The sequence below is a fragment of the Salmo salar genome, chromosome 21, assembly GCF_965601325.2.
Source record: "Salmo salar chromosome 21, fSalSal1, whole genome shotgun sequence".
Taxonomy (NCBI): Eukaryota; Metazoa; Chordata; class Actinopteri; order Salmoniformes; family Salmonidae; genus Salmo; species Salmo salar.
Genome location: NC_138311.1, coordinates 24563744 through 24582503, shown reverse-complemented (window position 1 = coordinate 24582503; position 18760 = coordinate 24563744). Strand labels below are relative to the sequence as shown.

Genomic DNA, 18760 nt, shown 5'->3' with positions numbered 1-18760 from the left:
GAGTCAGATGAACTAGAGGATATAATTTGTATGTCTCTGTGTCCAGTATGGAGGGAGTTTGAGGTAGTTCTGCGAACCAATGCTAACTAGCATTAGCACAATTAATGGAAGTCTATGGGTGTCTGCTAGCATGCTTGTTAGTAATTGAGCTAGCGCTAGTTAGTAACTTCTTTCAAACCGCACACAGAGACATACAAATTGTATCCACGAGATCATCTGACTCTGGGGAAGTAGATAAAGGGCCTCATTGCCAAAATCCCGAAGTCTCCCTTTAAGTTATCACCAACTCAATCCACAAACTACACTCCAGAAGGGTAGCTTCTTTCCTTCTCTAAGGAAAGAGGGGCGTAGAGAGACACAGAGACAATCCCTCTCTAGAGCCAAAATCTATATTGGGTATAGCACGTAGCCTACTATAAGCACCACTTCCCAGAAAATGTCCAAAGTTATGCCATTAGTGAGACAGTTAAAGTGGTATTTTTCCTCTACATGAAAGTTATGAATTTCTTTCTTTCTGTCACCTCTCTCTCTACAGTTTTTATTTAAAAGTTTTGGTCGATAACTTTCGGACCTGAGGACCAAAGAGCATGAGATAAAAACTACTGGGAAATGGAGAAGAAATGTAAAAGATCAATCAGATCACACAAAACTGTAAATAGCTGTCTCTATTACTCATTTTCCATCACTGTCTCTCTCTCTCTCTCTTTCGCTCGCTCTATTTCTCTACTAGTGTATTTTCTGTTCCTCTCTCCTGTTTCTTTTACTCTTTCATCTGTTTCTCTTTCTCTTTCTGTAATCCTAAAAACAGCTCTGCCATTCAGTATTGTGCGTCTGTTTATGCGCTCACCCTTCAATTATCAATTGTCAATTAACAAACTGTGCGCGTCAGTGGATGAGAACTATTCTATTCTTCACTCCGTGATCTGTTCCCATTAGTGTTCACATGCTATGTTCCGGTATAGCCCCGTTGTGTGGTGTGACCGCCAGCATTAGGCCAAAGATCAAGTGATTGATTGGAAATTTGGTAGGACGTTTCATGGGGCTGTTGTGTAAGTCTTTGCTGGATCATATTATTATAAGTCTTGCATTGATGTCAATGGGAGATTTGTATGAAAATTAAAGTTAGGATTCTGCTCTGGGTGTGCAATGTTTCCATAACACTGTTACGCTCGTCGTAAACATTGGACCAAGGTGCAGCGTGGTAGGCGAACATTTTACTTTTATTAAAGCAAGTCCCCTGAACTCTTGTGTATTTTCTGCACTATGCAATGACATGGGCAGCGACCATGTAACACTTTTACAACATACAGAAGTGTGCTGGTTATCAAGGGGCAAAGTATTGACGCGTTTTTTTTTAATTAAGAGACGATCTTAAAGTTTTCTTTACTGACCATAATTTTCACTTGTCTGACCGACTGGCCTACCTGGGTGATGTTCGTAAAATCCAAATAACTTCACAGATCTTCATTGTAAAGGGTTTAAACACTGTTTCCCATGCTTGTTCAATGAACCATAAACAATTAATGAACATGTACCTATGGAACGGTCGTTATGGACAGGAGTTCCGCTAGCGGAACCCCTGGCCAACAGCCAGTGAAATAGCAGGTCGGCAAATTCAAAACAACAAATCTCATAATTGAAATTTCTCAAACATACAACTATTATACACCATTTTAAAGATAATCTTCTCGTTAATCCAACCACATTGTCTGATTTCAAAAAGGCTTCACGGCAAAAGCATAACATTAGATTATGTTAGGACAGCGCCTAAACAAGAAAAACCACACAGCCATTTTCCAAGCAAGGAAAGGCGTCACAAAAACCAGAAATACAGCTAAAATTAATCACTAACCTTTGATCTTCATCAGATGACACTCCCAGGACTCAATGTTACACAATACATGTATGTTTTGTTCGATAAAGTTCATATTTATATCCATAAACCCCATTTTACATTGGCGCATGATGTTCAGAAAATGTATTGCCTCAAACTTCCGGTGAATGAGCACATCAATTTACAAAAATACTCATCAACGTTGATCAAATTTACAACAGATATTGAAAGAATTATAGATACACTTCTCTTTAATGCAACCGCTGTGTCAGATTACAAAATAGCTTTACGGCGAAAGCACATTGTTCAATATTCTGAGTACAGAGCTCAGCCATCAAAGCAAGCTATACAGTTACCCACCAAGTTCTGGAGTCAACTAAACTCAGAAATAGTATTTTAAATCTTCACTTACCTTTGCTGATCTTCATCGGAATGCACTCCCAGGACTCCCACAAGAAATGTTTGTTTTGTTCGATAAACTCCTTATTTATGTCCAAATACCTCCTTTTGTTCGCGCGTTCAGATCAATATCCAAAGGCAAAATGCGCGAGCACAAAACCAGAGACGAAAAGTCAAAATGTTCCATTACCGTTTGTAGAAACATGTCAAACAATGTTTACAATCAATCCTTAGGGTCTTTTTAACATAAATATTCGATAATATTCCAACCAGACAATAGCGTATTCATTACAGAGTAAAAAGAAAGAGCTGCGCGTGGGCGCGCAGTAAACAACTCCTTGGTCTCAGGCAGTCCACTGGTTTAGACAGCTCTTATTCTCTGCCCAGTAACAGTAGAAGCATGAAACAAGGTTCTAAAGACTGTTGACATCTAGTGGAAGCCTTAGGAAGTGCAACATGACCACACAGACACTGTAGTTTGGATAGGGATTAAATAAAAAAAACTACAACCATCAGATTTCACACTTCCTGGTTGGATTTTTCTCAGGTTTTTGCCTACCATATGAGTTCTGTTATACTCACAGACATCATTCAAACCGTTTTAGAAACTTCAGAGTGTTTTCTACCCATATCTACTAATAATATGCAAATATTTGACTCTGGGCCCGAGAAGCAGGCAGTTTACTCTGGGCACGCTTTTCATCCGAACGTGAAAATACTGCCCCCTATCCCTAACAGGTTTTAAGACACTAACAGCTTACAGATGTTAGGCAATTAAGGTCACAGTTATGAAAACCTAGGACACTAAAGAGGCCTTTCTACTGACTCTGAAAAACACCAAAAGAAAGATGCCCAGGGTCCCTGCTCATCTGCGTGAACGTGCCATAGGCATGCTGCAAGGAGGCTGAGGACTGCAGATGTGGCCAGGGCAATAAATTACAATGTCCGTAATGTGAGACGCCTAAGACAGCGCTACAGGGAGACAGGACGGACAGCTGATTGTCCTCGCAGTGGCAGACCACGTGTAACAACACCTGCACAGGATTGGTACATCCGAACATCACACCTGCGGGACAGGTACAGGAAGGCAACAACAACTGCCCGAGTTACACCAGGAACACACAATCCCCCCTTGTAGGCCTGTTGTAAGGCAGGTCCTCACCAGACATCACCGGCAACAACGTTGCCTATGGGCACAAACCCACTGTCGCTGGACCAGACAGGACTGGCAAAATGTGCTCTTCACTGACGAGTCGCGGTTTTGTCTCACCAGGGGTGATGGTTGGATTCACATTTATCATCGAAGGAATGAGCGTTACACCGAGGCCTGTACTCTGGAGCGGGATTGATTTGGAGGTGGAGGGTCCGTCATGGTCTGGGGCGGTGTGTCACAGCATCATCGGACTGAGCTTGTTGTCATTGCAGGCAATGTCAACACTGTGCGTTACAAGGAAGACATCCTCCTCCCTCATGTGGTACCCTTCCTGCAGGCTCATCCTGACATGACCCTCCAACATGACAATGCCACCAGCCATACTGCTCGTTCTGTGCGTGATTTCCTGCAAGACAGGAATGTCATTGTTCTGCCATGGCCAATGAAGAGCCCGGATCTCAATCCCATTGAGCACGTCTGGGACCTGTTGGATCGGAGGGTGAGGGCTAGGGCCATTCCCCCCAGAAAGGTACGGGAACTTGCAGGTGCCTTGGTGGAAGAGTGGGGTAACATCTCACAGCAAGAACTGGCAAATCTGGTTTAGTCCACGAGGCAGAGATGCACTGCAGTACTTAATGCAGCTGGTGGTCACACCAGATACTGAACGTTACTTTTGATTTTGACCCCCCCTTTGTTCAGGGACACATTATTCAATTTCTGTTAGTCACATGTCTGTGGAACTTGTTCAGTTTATGTCTCAGTTGTTGAATCTTGTTATGTTCATACAATTACGGAGGTACTTTCCCGAAATGGATGACACAAACAACTGAATTCATTATCCCTTTCATGCCCTGCCTCCAGTCCACTTACTGGTATCTGAACAAGAGAGCCTCATTGAAATTGCAACAAGCGGTTCTGTGAAAATGTAATTTAATCAGAAGCCACTGCCAGATTTCTGGATTGGGCTGCGCTCAGAGTATCCTGCCTTGGCAAATCGCTGTTAAGACACTGAGTCCCTTTGCAACCACGTACCTACGTGAGAGTGGATTCTCTGCCCTCACTAGCATGAAAACTAAATACAGGCACAGACTGTGTGTGGAAAATGATTTAAGACTGAGACATTCCAATACAACCCAACATTGCAGAATTATGTGCATCCTTTCAAGTACACCCTTTTCATTAACCTGTGGTGAGTTATTCAACATTTTCGATGAACAAACATGGTTTTATATGTAAGATGTTTAAATAAAGAGCCAAATGATTTATTATTATATTATTATTTGTGCCCTGGTCCTATAAGAGCTCTTTGTCACTTCCCACGAGCCGGGTTATGACAAAAACGAATTTTTATGTTTAATACATATGTTTAATATTTACTTAAATGTTTACTTATGTTTAAGAAGTATCGTATAGTGTGTGTGGCAGCCTACAATGATTGCAAAAAACAACATTTGAGAGTGCGCTGACCCTGGTGCTAGAGGGGGTACGCAGCTGGAGGTTGAATGTTTGAAGAGGTACGGGACTATAAAAAGTTTTGGAACCACTGTTCTAGGGAAAGGGGGATATCTAGTCAGTTGTACAACTGAATGCATTCAACTGAAAGGTGTCTTCCCCATTTAACCCAACCCCTCTGAATCAGAGAGGTGCGGGGGGCTGCCTTAATCAGCACCCGGGGAACTGTCTTTCTCAGAATGACAGATTTGTACCTTGTCAGCTTGGGGATTCGATCCAGCAACCTTTCAGTTACTGGCCCAACGCTCCTACCCGCCAGACTACCTGCCGCCCTCAAACTGGTTTGACACAGGCTTGATATCCTCATGGTTCTATTTAAAGTCATGTTCTCAGAACGTTAATAAAACCTCCCAGGAAAATGTTCAGGGAACCATAGTAAACGTTCTCAGAACCTCCCTGCAATCAAAAACATTTATGTTCCCAGAACAAGCAAAATATTCACTTCCATTCACAGAATGTTTCAAAAACTTTAAGTTTTACTGGTCAGGAAATGTATGGCTTCGTTCCCAAAACCAATGGAAAAACAAAAACTAACGTTCCCACAACTTCCAAGGAACCAAATGTGTTAGCTTGGTATGTTAGCTGGGTATGTTCTGAGGACACATTTAGGCTTGGAAGCCTTCAGGCCATCTTGCTGGTTTCACAGTTCTCAGTGTGTGAGCTCTCAGATGTGAGAAGACAGGGAGCTGGTCTTGCCAGAGGCTTTGGTGCCAGTGTTGATGCTGCTATGCTGTGAATTCCATTCCCAGCTGTAAGCCTTAGAGAGAGAGAGAGGTCTGCTTTGAGAAAAAGGAGGAATGACGCTCACTACATCATTGTGCTCCAGTATGCATCAAAAAGGCAAGTAGAGGTCAAGAGGGATTTCAAATAAGAAATAAACGTGCACACTGCTCTTGCTCGTATCGTTTTTTTTAAAGCTTACATGTCAGCCAATTGGAAGGCCTCTGACAAAGGCACTAATGAAAGCTACGAGGCTGACACGTAATATTTAATTAAAGAAGTGATACAAGCAAGAGGGAGAGAGAGGAGACGTTGTACCGTATCGTTGGCACAATGTAGAATGGTACATCTAGTGCAAGATATAATACGCAATGATTCACGCTTATGCTCTCTTTTCCCTATCTCTCTTTCAAGACCTCTCTCTTTTAAGACGTCTTCCTCTTTATTCCTTCTATTATGTCCAACAATCTCTCTCTCTCTCTCTCTCTGTTGCTTTCATTCTTTCTCTCTCTCTCTCTCTCTCGCTTTCATTATTTCACTCTCTCTCTCACGCTCTCTCTCTCACTCTCTCTTGCTCTCCCTCTCTCTGTCTCTCTATCCCTCCCTCTCTCTCTCACGCTCTCTCTCACTCTCTCTCTTGCTCTCCCTCTCTCTGTCTCTCTATCCCTCCCTCTCTCTCTCTTGCTCTCTCTATATGTCCAACAATCTTTCTCTCTCTCTCTCGCTTTCATTCTCTCTCTCTCTCTCTCTATATATATATTTATGTCCAACAATCTTTCTCTCTTTCTCGCTTTCTTTCTTTCTCTCTCTCTCTCTCTCTCTCACACTTTCATTATTTCGCTCTCTCGCTCTCTCTCTTGCTCTCGCTCTCCCTCTCTCTCTCTCTGTCTCTCTCTCTCTCTCTCTATTTATGTCCAACAATCTCTCTCTTTCTCTCTCTCACACACTTTCATTCTGTCTTGCTCTCTCTCGCTCTCTATCCCTCTCTCTATCCCCCCCCTCTCTCTCACTGCTCTCACTCTGCTCTTTATCTCTCTCTCTCGGCTCTCTTTATCTATCTCTTCTCCCCATTAGCTCAGAGATAGTGAGAGTTAATAGACATACATATTATTGATGGCCTCATAGTGTGTGTTTTTAGAGTTGCTCGTAAACGGTGTGTGAACCAAACAGCTGTGGCTGTTCATTTGTTTATCCTCAGTGGATTGAGTCTCTTTCTTCCCATGGAAACCTCATCAGCCTGCCCTCATTCTCATCTACAGTAACAGGGCATACTGCATTGGGGTACTTGCTTTGTGAGTGCACTTATCTTCAGGATCTTAATTTGATCACTCTTTTGTGAATTTTTCTGTACAGCAGAAACGGCAAACTTATAGTGTATTCAAAGTTTTAAAAGGTTTCTGAAGTTTGTAATGTCCACTGTAAAATGTCAGACTTGATTTGCCCTTAAAAAAAAATACCATTAATTATAATCCATATAATAATTCACATTTCCTGTGGCTGCAGGATTATTTTCCTGCTGTAGCAAACTGGCTCAATTTAAGATCCTACATATGTAGGAACATGTCTGTACACACACAGATGCCTTGTGAATACCAATAAAGCCAGACAGCAGGCAGCAGCCTTGTGTCACGGTTGTCGTAAGGAGAAGCAGACCAAAGTGCAGCGTGTGTGTCGTTCCACATTTTATTTACACTGTGAAACTATGCAATACATAAATAAACTGAATGGCAAAAACAACAAACCGTGACGCAGAGGTGAAACATACACTGACTCAAAGATAATCTCCCACAAACCCAGGTGGAAAAAAAAACAATTAGAGACCACGAGGACCAGCTGCCTCTAATTGGAGATCATCCCAAACAAAACCCCAACATAGAAATACAAAACTAGAACCTGAACATAGAAATAGAAAACATAGAGAGAAAGAAACCTGTCACGCCCTGACCTACTCTACCATAGAAAATAACATCTTTCTATGGTCAGGACGTGACAATACCTCCCCCAAAGGTGCGGACTCCGACTGCACCTAAACAAAACAACAACAAACCCCCCCCCCCAAAAAAGGGAGGGCAGGGTGGGTAACTATTGTCTATGGTGGCTCTGGTGCAGTACCCATAACCTTCTCATCCCGCCGATCCTCCCACAGAGGAGGCGGCTCCAGTTTGGGTCGTAACCCCCGCTCCGCCCGCTGATCCCTCTGTTTCTGTGCCACCGGACCGTGGATCGTCGGAGGAGGAACCGGATTGTCGATCATCGTCGGAGGCTCTGTACTGCAGACCGCCGCTGGAGGTTCTGGGCTGCAGACCGCCGCTGGAGGTTCTGGGCTGCAGACCGCCGCTGGAGGTTCTGGGCTGCAGGCCGCCGCTGGAGGTTCTGGGCTGCAGGCCGTCGCTGGAGACTCTGGGCTGCAGGCCGTCGCTGGAGACTCTGGGCTGCAGGCCGTCGCTGGAGACTCTGGGCTGCAGGCCGTCGCTGGAGACTCTGGGCTGCAGGCCGTCGCTGGAGACTCTGGGCTGCAGGCCGTCGCTGGAGACTCTGGGCTGCAGGCCGTCGCTGAAGACTCTGGGCTGCAGGCCGTCGTTGAAGGGCCGGACTGGGGAACGTCATTGGAGGGTCCGGACTGTGGACCGCCTCAGGAGGTTCCGGGCTGTAGGCCGTCTCAGGAGGTTCCGGGCTGTAGGCCGTCTCAGGAGGTTCCGGGCTGTAGGCCGTCTCAGGAGGTTCCGGACTGTAGGCCGTCTCAGGAGGTTCCGGACTGTAGGCCGTCTCAGGAGGTTCCGGACTGTAGGCCGTCTCAGGAGGTTCCGGACTGTAAAACGTCGCCGGAAGCTCTGGACTGGGAACTGTCACCGGAAGCTCTGGACTGGGAACTGTCACCGGAAGCTCTGGACTTGGAATGCGCACTGGAGGCCTGATGCGTGGGGCTGGCACAGGTGGTGCCAGACTAGTAACACGCACCTCAGGGCGAGTGCAGGGAGTAGGAACAGGACATCCCGGACTGGGCAGGCGCACTGGAGGCCTGATGCGTGGGGCTGGCACAGGTGGCGCCAGACTGGTAACACGCACCTCAGGGCAAGTGCAAGGAGCAGGCACAGGGCATACCAGGCTGAATAGACTCACTGGAGGCTGGGTACGTGGGGCAGGCACAGGATATACTGGGCCGTGGAGGCGCACTGGAGATCTCGAGCGTAGAGCTGGCACAACCCATTCTGGTTGGATGCTCAACCTAGCTCGACAAATGCGGGGCGCGGGCACAGATCTTCCCCGGCCTGTGAATGCGCACTGGCGACACAGTGCGCATCACCGCATAACACGGTGCTTGCTTCGTCACTCGCTCCTCACGGTAAGCACGGGGAGTTGGCTCAGGTCTCCAACCTGACTCTGCCAATCTCCCCATGTGCCCCCCCTCCCCAAATGTTTTGGGGGGCTGCCTCTCGCATTTGCCTCATGGTTGGTATAGTGCCTCGTAGTATCGCCGCTCCGCTCTCACTGCCTCAATTTCCTCTTTAGGACGGCGATACTCCCCAGCCTGCCTCCAGTGTCCTTTCCCATCCAATATCTCCTCCCAAGTCCATTTGTCCTGCTGACCACGTGTCGTGTGTCGTTCCACATTTTATTTACACTGTGAAACTATGCAATACATAAATAAACTGAATGACAAAAACAACAAACCGTGACGCAGAGGTGAAACATACACTGACTCAAAGATAATCTCCCACAAACCCAGGTGGAAAAAAACCCAATTAGAGACAACGAGGACCAGCTGCCTCTAATTGGAGATCATCCCAAACAAAACCCCAACATAGAAATACAAAACTAGAACCTGAACATAGAAATAGAAAACAGAAGAAAAAAAACATCACGCCCTGACCTACTCTACCATAGAAAATAACATCTTTCTATGGTCAGGACGTGACACCTTGTCTTGTACGGGTTATAGTAAAAGACAGTCCTGGCCCCCCAGGTCCAAATAAGGAGTTCTGGTCACTCAGCCGAATTACCCACACGTGTGAAAAGTCTTTCTATAGAAAAAGAAGGAGGATGAGGATGAGCAGAAGGAGGAGGTTTTATTACAATGATGCAGGGGATGGAGTCATGACAAAATGATTATTATGTTATTACTTCAAACCCTCTCTGGTGTATCACCTTGTGTTTAGTGAAATAGCAATTTTTTATTGGCCACATCCAGACTGGCATTTATTTTCACCCTTTTTCATGATAACAGTTCATACGCAATGCAGTCATAATGGAAGAGGGATTTGGTTTGGGTAAACTACAAAATAGCAGTCGATCTCTGTATCACACAGTGTTTAGGGAAATAAAAAAATGCATTGGTCACCTTCAGGCTAACATTTCTTCTGTCATTTTTCATCCTTTTTTCATTATTACAGTATATACACAATGAGGTCTTAAAGGAAGAGGGATTTCGTTGGAGGAAACTAGAGAATAGCGGTCGAAGCCTCACACAAATACGACCACACACACACCAGAGTCTCCAGCGACGGTCTGCGGTCCAGAGCCTCCAGCGACGGCCTGCGGTCCAGAGTCTCTAGCGACGGTCTGCTGTCCAGAGTCTCTAGCGATGGTCTGCGGTCCAGAGCCTCCAGCGACGGCCTGCGGTCCAGAGTCTCTAGCGACGGTCTGCAGTCCAGAGTCTCTAGCGACGGTCTGCTGTCCAGAGTCTCTAGCGACGGTCTGGGGTCCAGAGTCTCTAGCGATGGTCTGTGGTCCCGCCACCGAGGCTAGATGCCCATCCGGACCCTCCCCTATAGAGTCAGGTTTTGCGGCCGGAGTCCGCACCTTTGGCGGGGGGTACTGTCACGCCCTGATCTTAGAGAGCCTTTTTATTTCTCTATTTGGTTAGGTCAGGGTGTGATTTGGGTGGGCATGCTAGTTTTTCTATTTCTTTCTTTGCCGGGTATGGTTCCCAATCAGAGGCAGCTGTCTATCGTTGTCTCTGATTGGGGATCATACTTAGGAAGCCTTTTTCCCACCTTAGTTTGTGGGATCTTGTTTTTGCATAGTTGCTGTGTAGCTTGCAGAACTTTACATTTGTTTTGTATTTTGTTGTTTTGTCGGTGTTCATTTTTAACAAAGTTAACCATTTTCACTGTAGTGCCAAAACGTCTTTCAAGCTGTCAGGCATTCCCTTGGCAGCAAGAGCCTCTTGGTGGATGCTGCAGTGTACCCAAGTGGCATCGGGAGCAACTCTTTGCATGCGCGTTACCACTCCACTATGTCTCCCTGTCATGGCTTTTGCGCCATCAGTACAGATACTAACATGAGCAGCAGCTATGTTTGGCTACATACGGACATTAGTCCCGCAAGAGAGTAACGGTTAATATGATTAGATGTTATTTATTTGACTAGGCTACCTGTATTTGACACTAGATGGTTTAATTTTATTTTTGGCAGTGAAAGGAGGCTACTCAACCAAGAGAAATACTCACCCAAATGTATAGCCCCGTTGGGAAATATAAATGGACTGTTAGAAAATGTGAAGATTTTTTTTATTTAAATAATATATATATATATTTTTAAATGTCAATCACATTTTTATTTGGCGTACCCAGACGGCATTGCGTGTACCCCTTCATTATGTTAATGAGGAACATTAAACTTTCCTTCAGAATTTCAATCATTTTATGAAAAACCTACTATAGAATGTAACACAATGAAAAACAAAGGAATAATGGAACAGAGGGTCTTTATTTATTTTTTAAATAGTTGCATGCCTGGAAGTGTATCCGAACACTGATTACAGTTAGAATTCAAAATGTACAAGCCATGCACAGACTTACAAGTACAGCAAATGAGAGTGCGCAAACTGGGTTTGGTTCTTGAACTAACCACTCTCTATAAAGTCCCAACCTCTCAACAGAGACCATAGCACACCAAAATGTACAGTTAATACAATATAATAAAAAAAAAGATTAACTTGAATTAGAAACACGAATTTGTTTATGCAAGAGAACCAGACAAAATGTAAGAATGTGAAATATTTTTGTATTTGAAAAGAGCCTCAGACAATAGCTCACAGCACCTCCATTACTATTTATTTTGAATGAAGTTGCCCGTTTTTAGATATAATTCTGCTGTTATAAAAAAAAGCGTATTTCCAGAAGCTCGCGCGCTCTCTCTCGCTCTCTCTCTCGCTCTCTCTCTCTCTCGCTCTCTCTCGGTAAGATCTGGCTATAATAAGCTGCACGGTGTCAGCCCAAGGAACAGAGGACTCTCAGGCTCGCGCGCAGTGACTGATCATTAAATTCAACAGTAGCAAAGGAGCACCGTACACAATAACTGAGGCAGGGATTTAGATCACAAAGACAGGCACATTTGCACCCTTAGTGTATGTGGGTCAGCAATATTATGATGAGCAATAATCAATAATAATGTATTTTTAAAATTTCCTAGCAAGTGGGTAAAGTGTGCAAGACACGTTAAGCACCATTCGAAACTTGTGAATGAACTCCAAAGACTGCGCGTAACCGCGATGGACACCCTGGACCAGCCTCGCTGCACACGCTGGGATTGCCTTGAGACATTGCCACGCAGTTGAGATATCATATCCTCCAACCTTCACTAGACGTGTGGGACAGAATATCATCACGTATTTTGTGAGCTTGCACTTGTAACAACGTTATATAAAATAGGTGTACACCTTTTAACGCAACTGATTCTAAAAGCTGGTCAAACTACAGTAATACTGGAAACATTTTTTTGCCATAAAAGAATATTCAACAAATGGAAAATAAGAGTGATATTGCAAGGTGATTAACGGCGTAGATTAAGCAACCAGCTGTACTTGTAGGCCTTAATGGAGGCCTGGACATTCCTGTGGAGCGCTGACGCCGGTGGCGAGATAGGGAGGGACATGGCCAGGTAATTTATGATGGTGTGAGCTCCGTGCGCACTGCCTGCCGCAATTTAGCCAAACTTCCCCCAGCCAGAGTAATATGAAACTAGCCTTCGTGAACAGCAACCAGGATGATTTATGATCTGGCTGACCTCAACTATAGCTACAACGTGAGCGACGACCCGTTCAGCTTACTGGACCGGGAATGGAGCGACACTCCAAAAGAGACCCTCTCCAGGACTGGCTTCATCGTGCTCTCCGTGTTTCTGGGCTTGATCATGACCTTCGGCTTCCTCAACAACTTCGTCGTACTGCTCCTCTTCTGCAAGTTCAAGAAGCTGCGTACCCCGGTCAACATGCTCCTGCTCAACATCAGCGTGAGCGACATGCTGGTGTGCATGTTCGGGACCACGCTGAGTTTTACCTCCAGTATCAAGGGAAAGTGGCTCCTGGGCCGCCACGGCTGCTTGTGGTACGGTTTCATCAACTCCTGCTTCGGTGAGTCGGTCGGATGCCTCTCTAACCTATAGCCTATAAAGAAAGGCTCATTGCATGCGCTGTGAGTGATAAGGTAGGGCTGCTGTATATTGTATATTTAGCCAATGAATGGAACTTTAAACTTGTTTCTTCGTTAAATCGTTCAAGTGTAATTTGATAGTCGTAAAACAACTTTCATGGATGGTGTAGCCTACCATATTCATAGTTTATTTGACTGACCGCGCTGTAAGAATTTGAATAGCTCCGGCAACTACATCACTGGGTAGAGGCTGCTCATACTCGAATTAAGTTTTAAGAAAATTATTCTAAATGTCTTAAAATAAATTATTTTCACCTAAATTAATAGCTAACCAAAATGTTGTTTCCTAAATTTGTCCCCAACTTGTCACAATGTGTCAACGGAGCATTTCGAGTTTTATTTCGGGAGTTTGGCTCTGTATCGATGTCAGTATGCGTAATGTGTGTAATAGTAATGGTACCCACTAAGATACAAGTTGTTTCTGACGGTGAGACGTGGGTGTAGTGGTTTGAAACGCACTAACGCAGAGCAGTACTGTGTAGTGAACACAAAGCCATAGCATACAATGGCATAACGCACTGTATACTGTATACCATGTGTAATACGAACATAGAAGGCAAAGGCTTTACACTAAGGCATAATAATAATAATAATAAGAAGAAGAAGAAGAATAGGCCTAATTGATTGGATTTATATATACATATTAACAAACATTTTAATATATATGTTTTTATTATTCTCATTCAGCAGAGCCAAGGTTACTGTCCTCAGTAGGCCTATTCTCCCAGCGATCACAAGACAAAAGTTCATTGTGGACTAAGCACTTTAGAGTTATTGTAGAGTAACTCTAAAGAGGGGTTGTTAGTGGTCAAGGATGGTTGAGAGGATATTGTGTTGTGTGTCTAGGCCAGTGTAAGGGTGATTTCTGAGATATGATTGGCCCAGACATTGTGACTGATGGCTCATGCTGTTTCTGGCAGCCAGGTCACCCATGTATGATACAAGTCAGTATTCGATGTCAATCCATGTCTGAGGACGTCGGGAGGTGACGTGGAAACCGGCCATTAGGGGCAACAGCATTTGCCTCTGGTGCTGAAGGTTGCATGTTCAAATCCAGTGATAGAAAGTTGTGTGTATGTGTGTGTGTGTGTGTGTGTGTGTGTGTGCAAGCTGCTGCTAGAAACCAACTCACAGTCTCATGTCAGAATTAGATGTTCATCCATGTTTCTCAAATATCAAAGTGTTTACATTTAGGTATTAAGTCTGAATGGTTAAGGTTTGGGATAGGCTTAAAACAAACATCTCAAAACAACTTTTTTTCGCTGGATTTGAACATGCAAATTGGTAGTAAAAAATGTGGAGTTAATACATAAACTTAACCATAAACACTTTGAAATTTGACGTTTGCAACAACTTTGAGATTTTGACATTTGAGAAACGTGTGTAACAACATTCATTGTCTGAAGAAGATGAATCATCAGACCAAAACGCAGCGTGGTAAGTGTTCATGATTATTTTAATAACTGAACACTAAAACAAAAATAACAAAGAGAATACTGAAACAGTTCCATAAGGTGCAAACACTAAACAGAAATTAACTACCCACAAAAACCCTGTGGGAAAAGGCTACCTAAGTATGGTTCCCAATCAGAGACAACGATAGACAGCTGTCCCTGATTGAGAACCATACCCGGCCAAAACAAAGAAATACACAAAACATAGAAAAGGGCACATTGAATGCCCACCCTAGTCACACCCTGGCCTAACCAAAATAGAGAACAAAACCCTCTCTATGGCCAGGGCGTGACAACGTGGATGAATGTCTAATTCTGACGTGAGACCTAGTCGGTTTCTGGCAGCAACTAAAACACACATAAACACACCTGTGCGTACACACATGCACTGTAAAAGGGAAACATACTGGCAAAAGTGTATTGGTTCAATATCCATTATTTTACGGAGCTGATATCTGTATAAACATATTATTTGAGAAGATCAGGGAGTTTTGCGACGAAGAGGTTATGGACATCACATGCCCTGCACCAAAGTCAAGGGTAGGACAGAAACAGGCTCTCTGAATATAGATTCCCTTGTTCATGCGTTGTTCGGACAGACCAGTCATCAGCACTATCTGCAGTGCTTCTATTCAAATGGCTCTCTCCTGACACACATCTCCTAACACACATACGTTGCTGGTCCTATTATTTTTTTTATCCAGATGCTCAGCCACTTTACCGCTGATTGTATGCATATAACTAACAGCTTAGATATTCAACATACTTCTTCTTATTATTGGTGGGGCAGAGTTGCAAAGAAAAAAAACATGTCAGACTGGCCAATAAAAAGAAAAGATTAAGATGGGCAAAAGAACACAGACACTGGACAGAGGAACTCTGCCTAGAAGGCCAGCATCCCGGAGTCACCTCTTCACTGTTGACGTTGAGACTGGTGTTTTGCGGGTACTATTTAATGAAGCTGCTAGTTGAGGACTTGTGAGGCGTCTGTTTCTACATTTTACATTTACATTTAAGTCATTTAGCAGACGCTCTTATCCAGAGCGACTTACAAATTGGTGCATTCACCTTATAATATCCAGTGGAACAACCACTTTACAATAGTGCATCTAAATCTTTTAAGGGGGGGTGTCTAGTTTCTCAAACTAGACACTCTAATGTACTTGTCCTCTTTCTCAGTTGTGCACCGGGGCCTCCCACTCCTCTTTCTTTTCTGGTTAAGCCAGTTTGCACTGTTCTGTGAAGGGAGTAGTACACAGCGTTGTACGAGATCTTCAGTTTCTTGGCAATTTCTCGCATGGAATAGCCTTCATTTCTCAGAACAAGAATAGACTGACGAGTTTCAGAAGAATATTATTTGTTTCTGGCCATTTTGAACCTGTAATCGAACACACAAATGCTGATGCTCCAGATACTCAACTAGTCTAAAGAAGGCCAGTTTTATTGCTTCTTTAAATAGCACAACAGTTTTCAGCTGTTCTAACATAATTGCAAAAGGGTTTTCTAATTATCAATTAGCCTTCTAAAAGGATAAACTTGGATTAGCTAACACAACGTGCCATTGGAACACAGGATGGTTGCTGATAATGGGCCTCTGTACGCCTATGTAGATATTCCATAAAAAAATCTGCCGTTTCCAGCTACAAGTCATTTACAACATTAACTATGTCTACACTGAATTTCTGATCAATTTGATGTTATTTTAACCTCTCTAGGGTAGGTGGCACCAAATCGTCCCACCTACGTAACAGCCAGTGGAATCCTGTGGCGTGTTATTCAAATACCTTAGAAATGCTATTACTTCAATTTCTCAAACATATGACTATTTTACACCATTTTAAAGACAAGACTCTCGTTAATCTAACCACACTGTCCGATTTCAAAAAGGCTTTACAACGAAAGCAAAACATTAGATTATGTCAGCAGAGTACCCAGCCAGAAATAATCAGACACCCATTTTTCAAGCTAGCATATAATGTCACATAAACCCAAACCACAGCTAAATGTAGCACTAACCTTTGATGATCTTCATCAGATGACAACCCTAGGACATTATGTTATACAATACATGCATGTTTTGTTCAATCAATTTCATATTTATATCAAAAACCAGCTTTTTACATTAGCATGTGACTAGCATGTGACTAGCATTCCCACCGAACACTGCCGGTGAATTTACTAAATTACTCACGATAAACGTTCACAAAAAGCATAACAATTATTTTAAGAATTATAGATACAGAACTCCTCTATGCACTCGATATGTCCGATTTTAAAATAGCTTTTCGGTGAAAGCACATTTTGCAATATTCTCAGTAGATAGCCCGGCATCACAGGGCTAGCTATTTAGACACCCAGCAAGTTTAGCACTCACCAAAGTCAGATTTACTATAAGAAAAATGTTATTACCTTTGCTGTCTTCGTCAGAATGCACTCCCAGGACTTCTACTTCAATAACAAATGTTGGTTTGGTTCCAAATAATCCAAATAGCGGCGTTTTGTTCGTGCGTTCAAGACACTATCCGAAAGGGTAAATAAGGGTGACGAGCATGGCGCAATTTGTGACAAAAACTTTCTAAATATTCCATTACCATAATTCGAAGCATGTCAACCGCTGTTTAAAATCAATTTTTATGCCATTTTTCTCATAAAAAAGCGATAATATTCCGACCGGGAATCTGCGTTTAGGTAAACAGACGAAAGAAAATAAAGCATGGGGTCGACTCGGACACGCGCCTAAGCCCATAGTACTCTGATCGGCCACTTGCCAAAAGCGATAATGTGTTTCAGCCAGAGGCTGCCTCGATATCGTTCAGCTTTTTCCCGGGCTCTGAGAGCCTATGGGAGCCGTAGGAAGTGTCACGTTATAGCAAAGATCCTCAGTCTTCAATAAAAAAGAGCCAAGATGAAACACAACTTGTCAGACAGGCCACTTCCTGCATGGAATCTTCTCAGGTTTTGGCCTGCCATATGAGTTCTGTTATACTCACAGACACCATTCAAACAGTTTTAGAAACTTTAGGGTGTTTTCTATCCAAAGCCAATAATTATATGCATATTCTAGTTACTGGGCAGGAGTAGTAACCAGATTTAAATCGGGTACGTTTTTTTATCCGGTCGTGTCAATACTGCCCCCTAGCCCTAACAGGTTAATGGACAAAAAAATGTGTATTTCTTTCAAAAACAAGGTCATTTCAAACTTTTGAACGGTAGTGTACCTCAACTGCATAACTTCTGACCGCAACCGCACAACTTCTGACCATATCTAGTGTCCACAACCACACAGTGACATACCTCAACCACATAACTTCTGACCATATCTAGTGTCCACAACCACACAGTGACATACCTCAACCACATAACTTCTGACCATATCTAGTGTCCACAACCACACAGTGACATACCTCAACCACATAACTTCTGACCGCAATCAAACAAATTCTGACCACATCTAGTGTCCACAACCACACAGTGACATACCTCAACCACATAACTTCTGACCATATCTAGTGTCCACAACCACACAATGACATACCTCAACCACAACTTCTGACTGCAATCAAACAAATTCTGACCACATCTAGTGTCCACAACCACACAGCTCCTGACCTCAACCACACAATTACATACCACAACAACACAACTTCTGACCACACAACTTCTGATCACACATTTAACTACTAACCATATCCAAACAACTTTTGACTACAACTACTGAACCACATAACTACTGACCACTACTACTACAACTTCTGACCAAATCTACTGACTTTCGATGAGAATTAAAAATGACATTTTTACCCTTATTTCATTACCACAAACATTTAAAGAGCTTTAGCTAGCCCCACCAACTTTACTTGTAAAGTTACCATCTAGTTAATATTGTTCTTGTACATACTGTATAATATCTTATTTATATTGACGCTATCTATTTCTGATATTGCTACTATGCAAGTAACCATTTGGCTGTACTGTTTACACCTTCTGTAGAGACCCATCCACTTGGCAAGATGTGGCTGGGGGTAATAGCATTTCTTTCACATGATCCATCTAATTAGTGTGTCTGGGTAAGCATCATCTAATATTTATAAAATATTTTTATCTGGACACTTTCTGTTTACCTGGAATTTTTCCTTATTGTAGGCTACTACTTTTACCACTTTTAGTCTTAATCTTTGCTACACTTACTCACTGTGTAGCACACGACCTCCCATGTGAATCGTTAAAGACATGGGTGGGCCTGGCTTAAGAGGGT

At 43.4% G+C, this 18760-nt stretch overlaps 1 protein-coding gene across 1 annotated transcript in view; it reads left to right on the top strand.

Annotated features, from left to right (window-relative positions):
- Positions 1 to 11922: 11922 nt before the first annotated feature.
- The window catches only part of LOC106581978 (parapinopsin), a 36460-nt gene continuing 29622 nt past the window's right edge, over positions 11923 to 18760 (top strand). Inside the window, exon 1 of the mRNA XM_014164588.3 lies at positions 11923 to 12972. Coding sequence (XP_014020063.3) covers positions 12606 to 12972 — 367 coding nt within the window. The 5' untranslated portion in view covers positions 11923 to 12605. The remainder of the gene's footprint in view (positions 12973 to 18760) is intronic.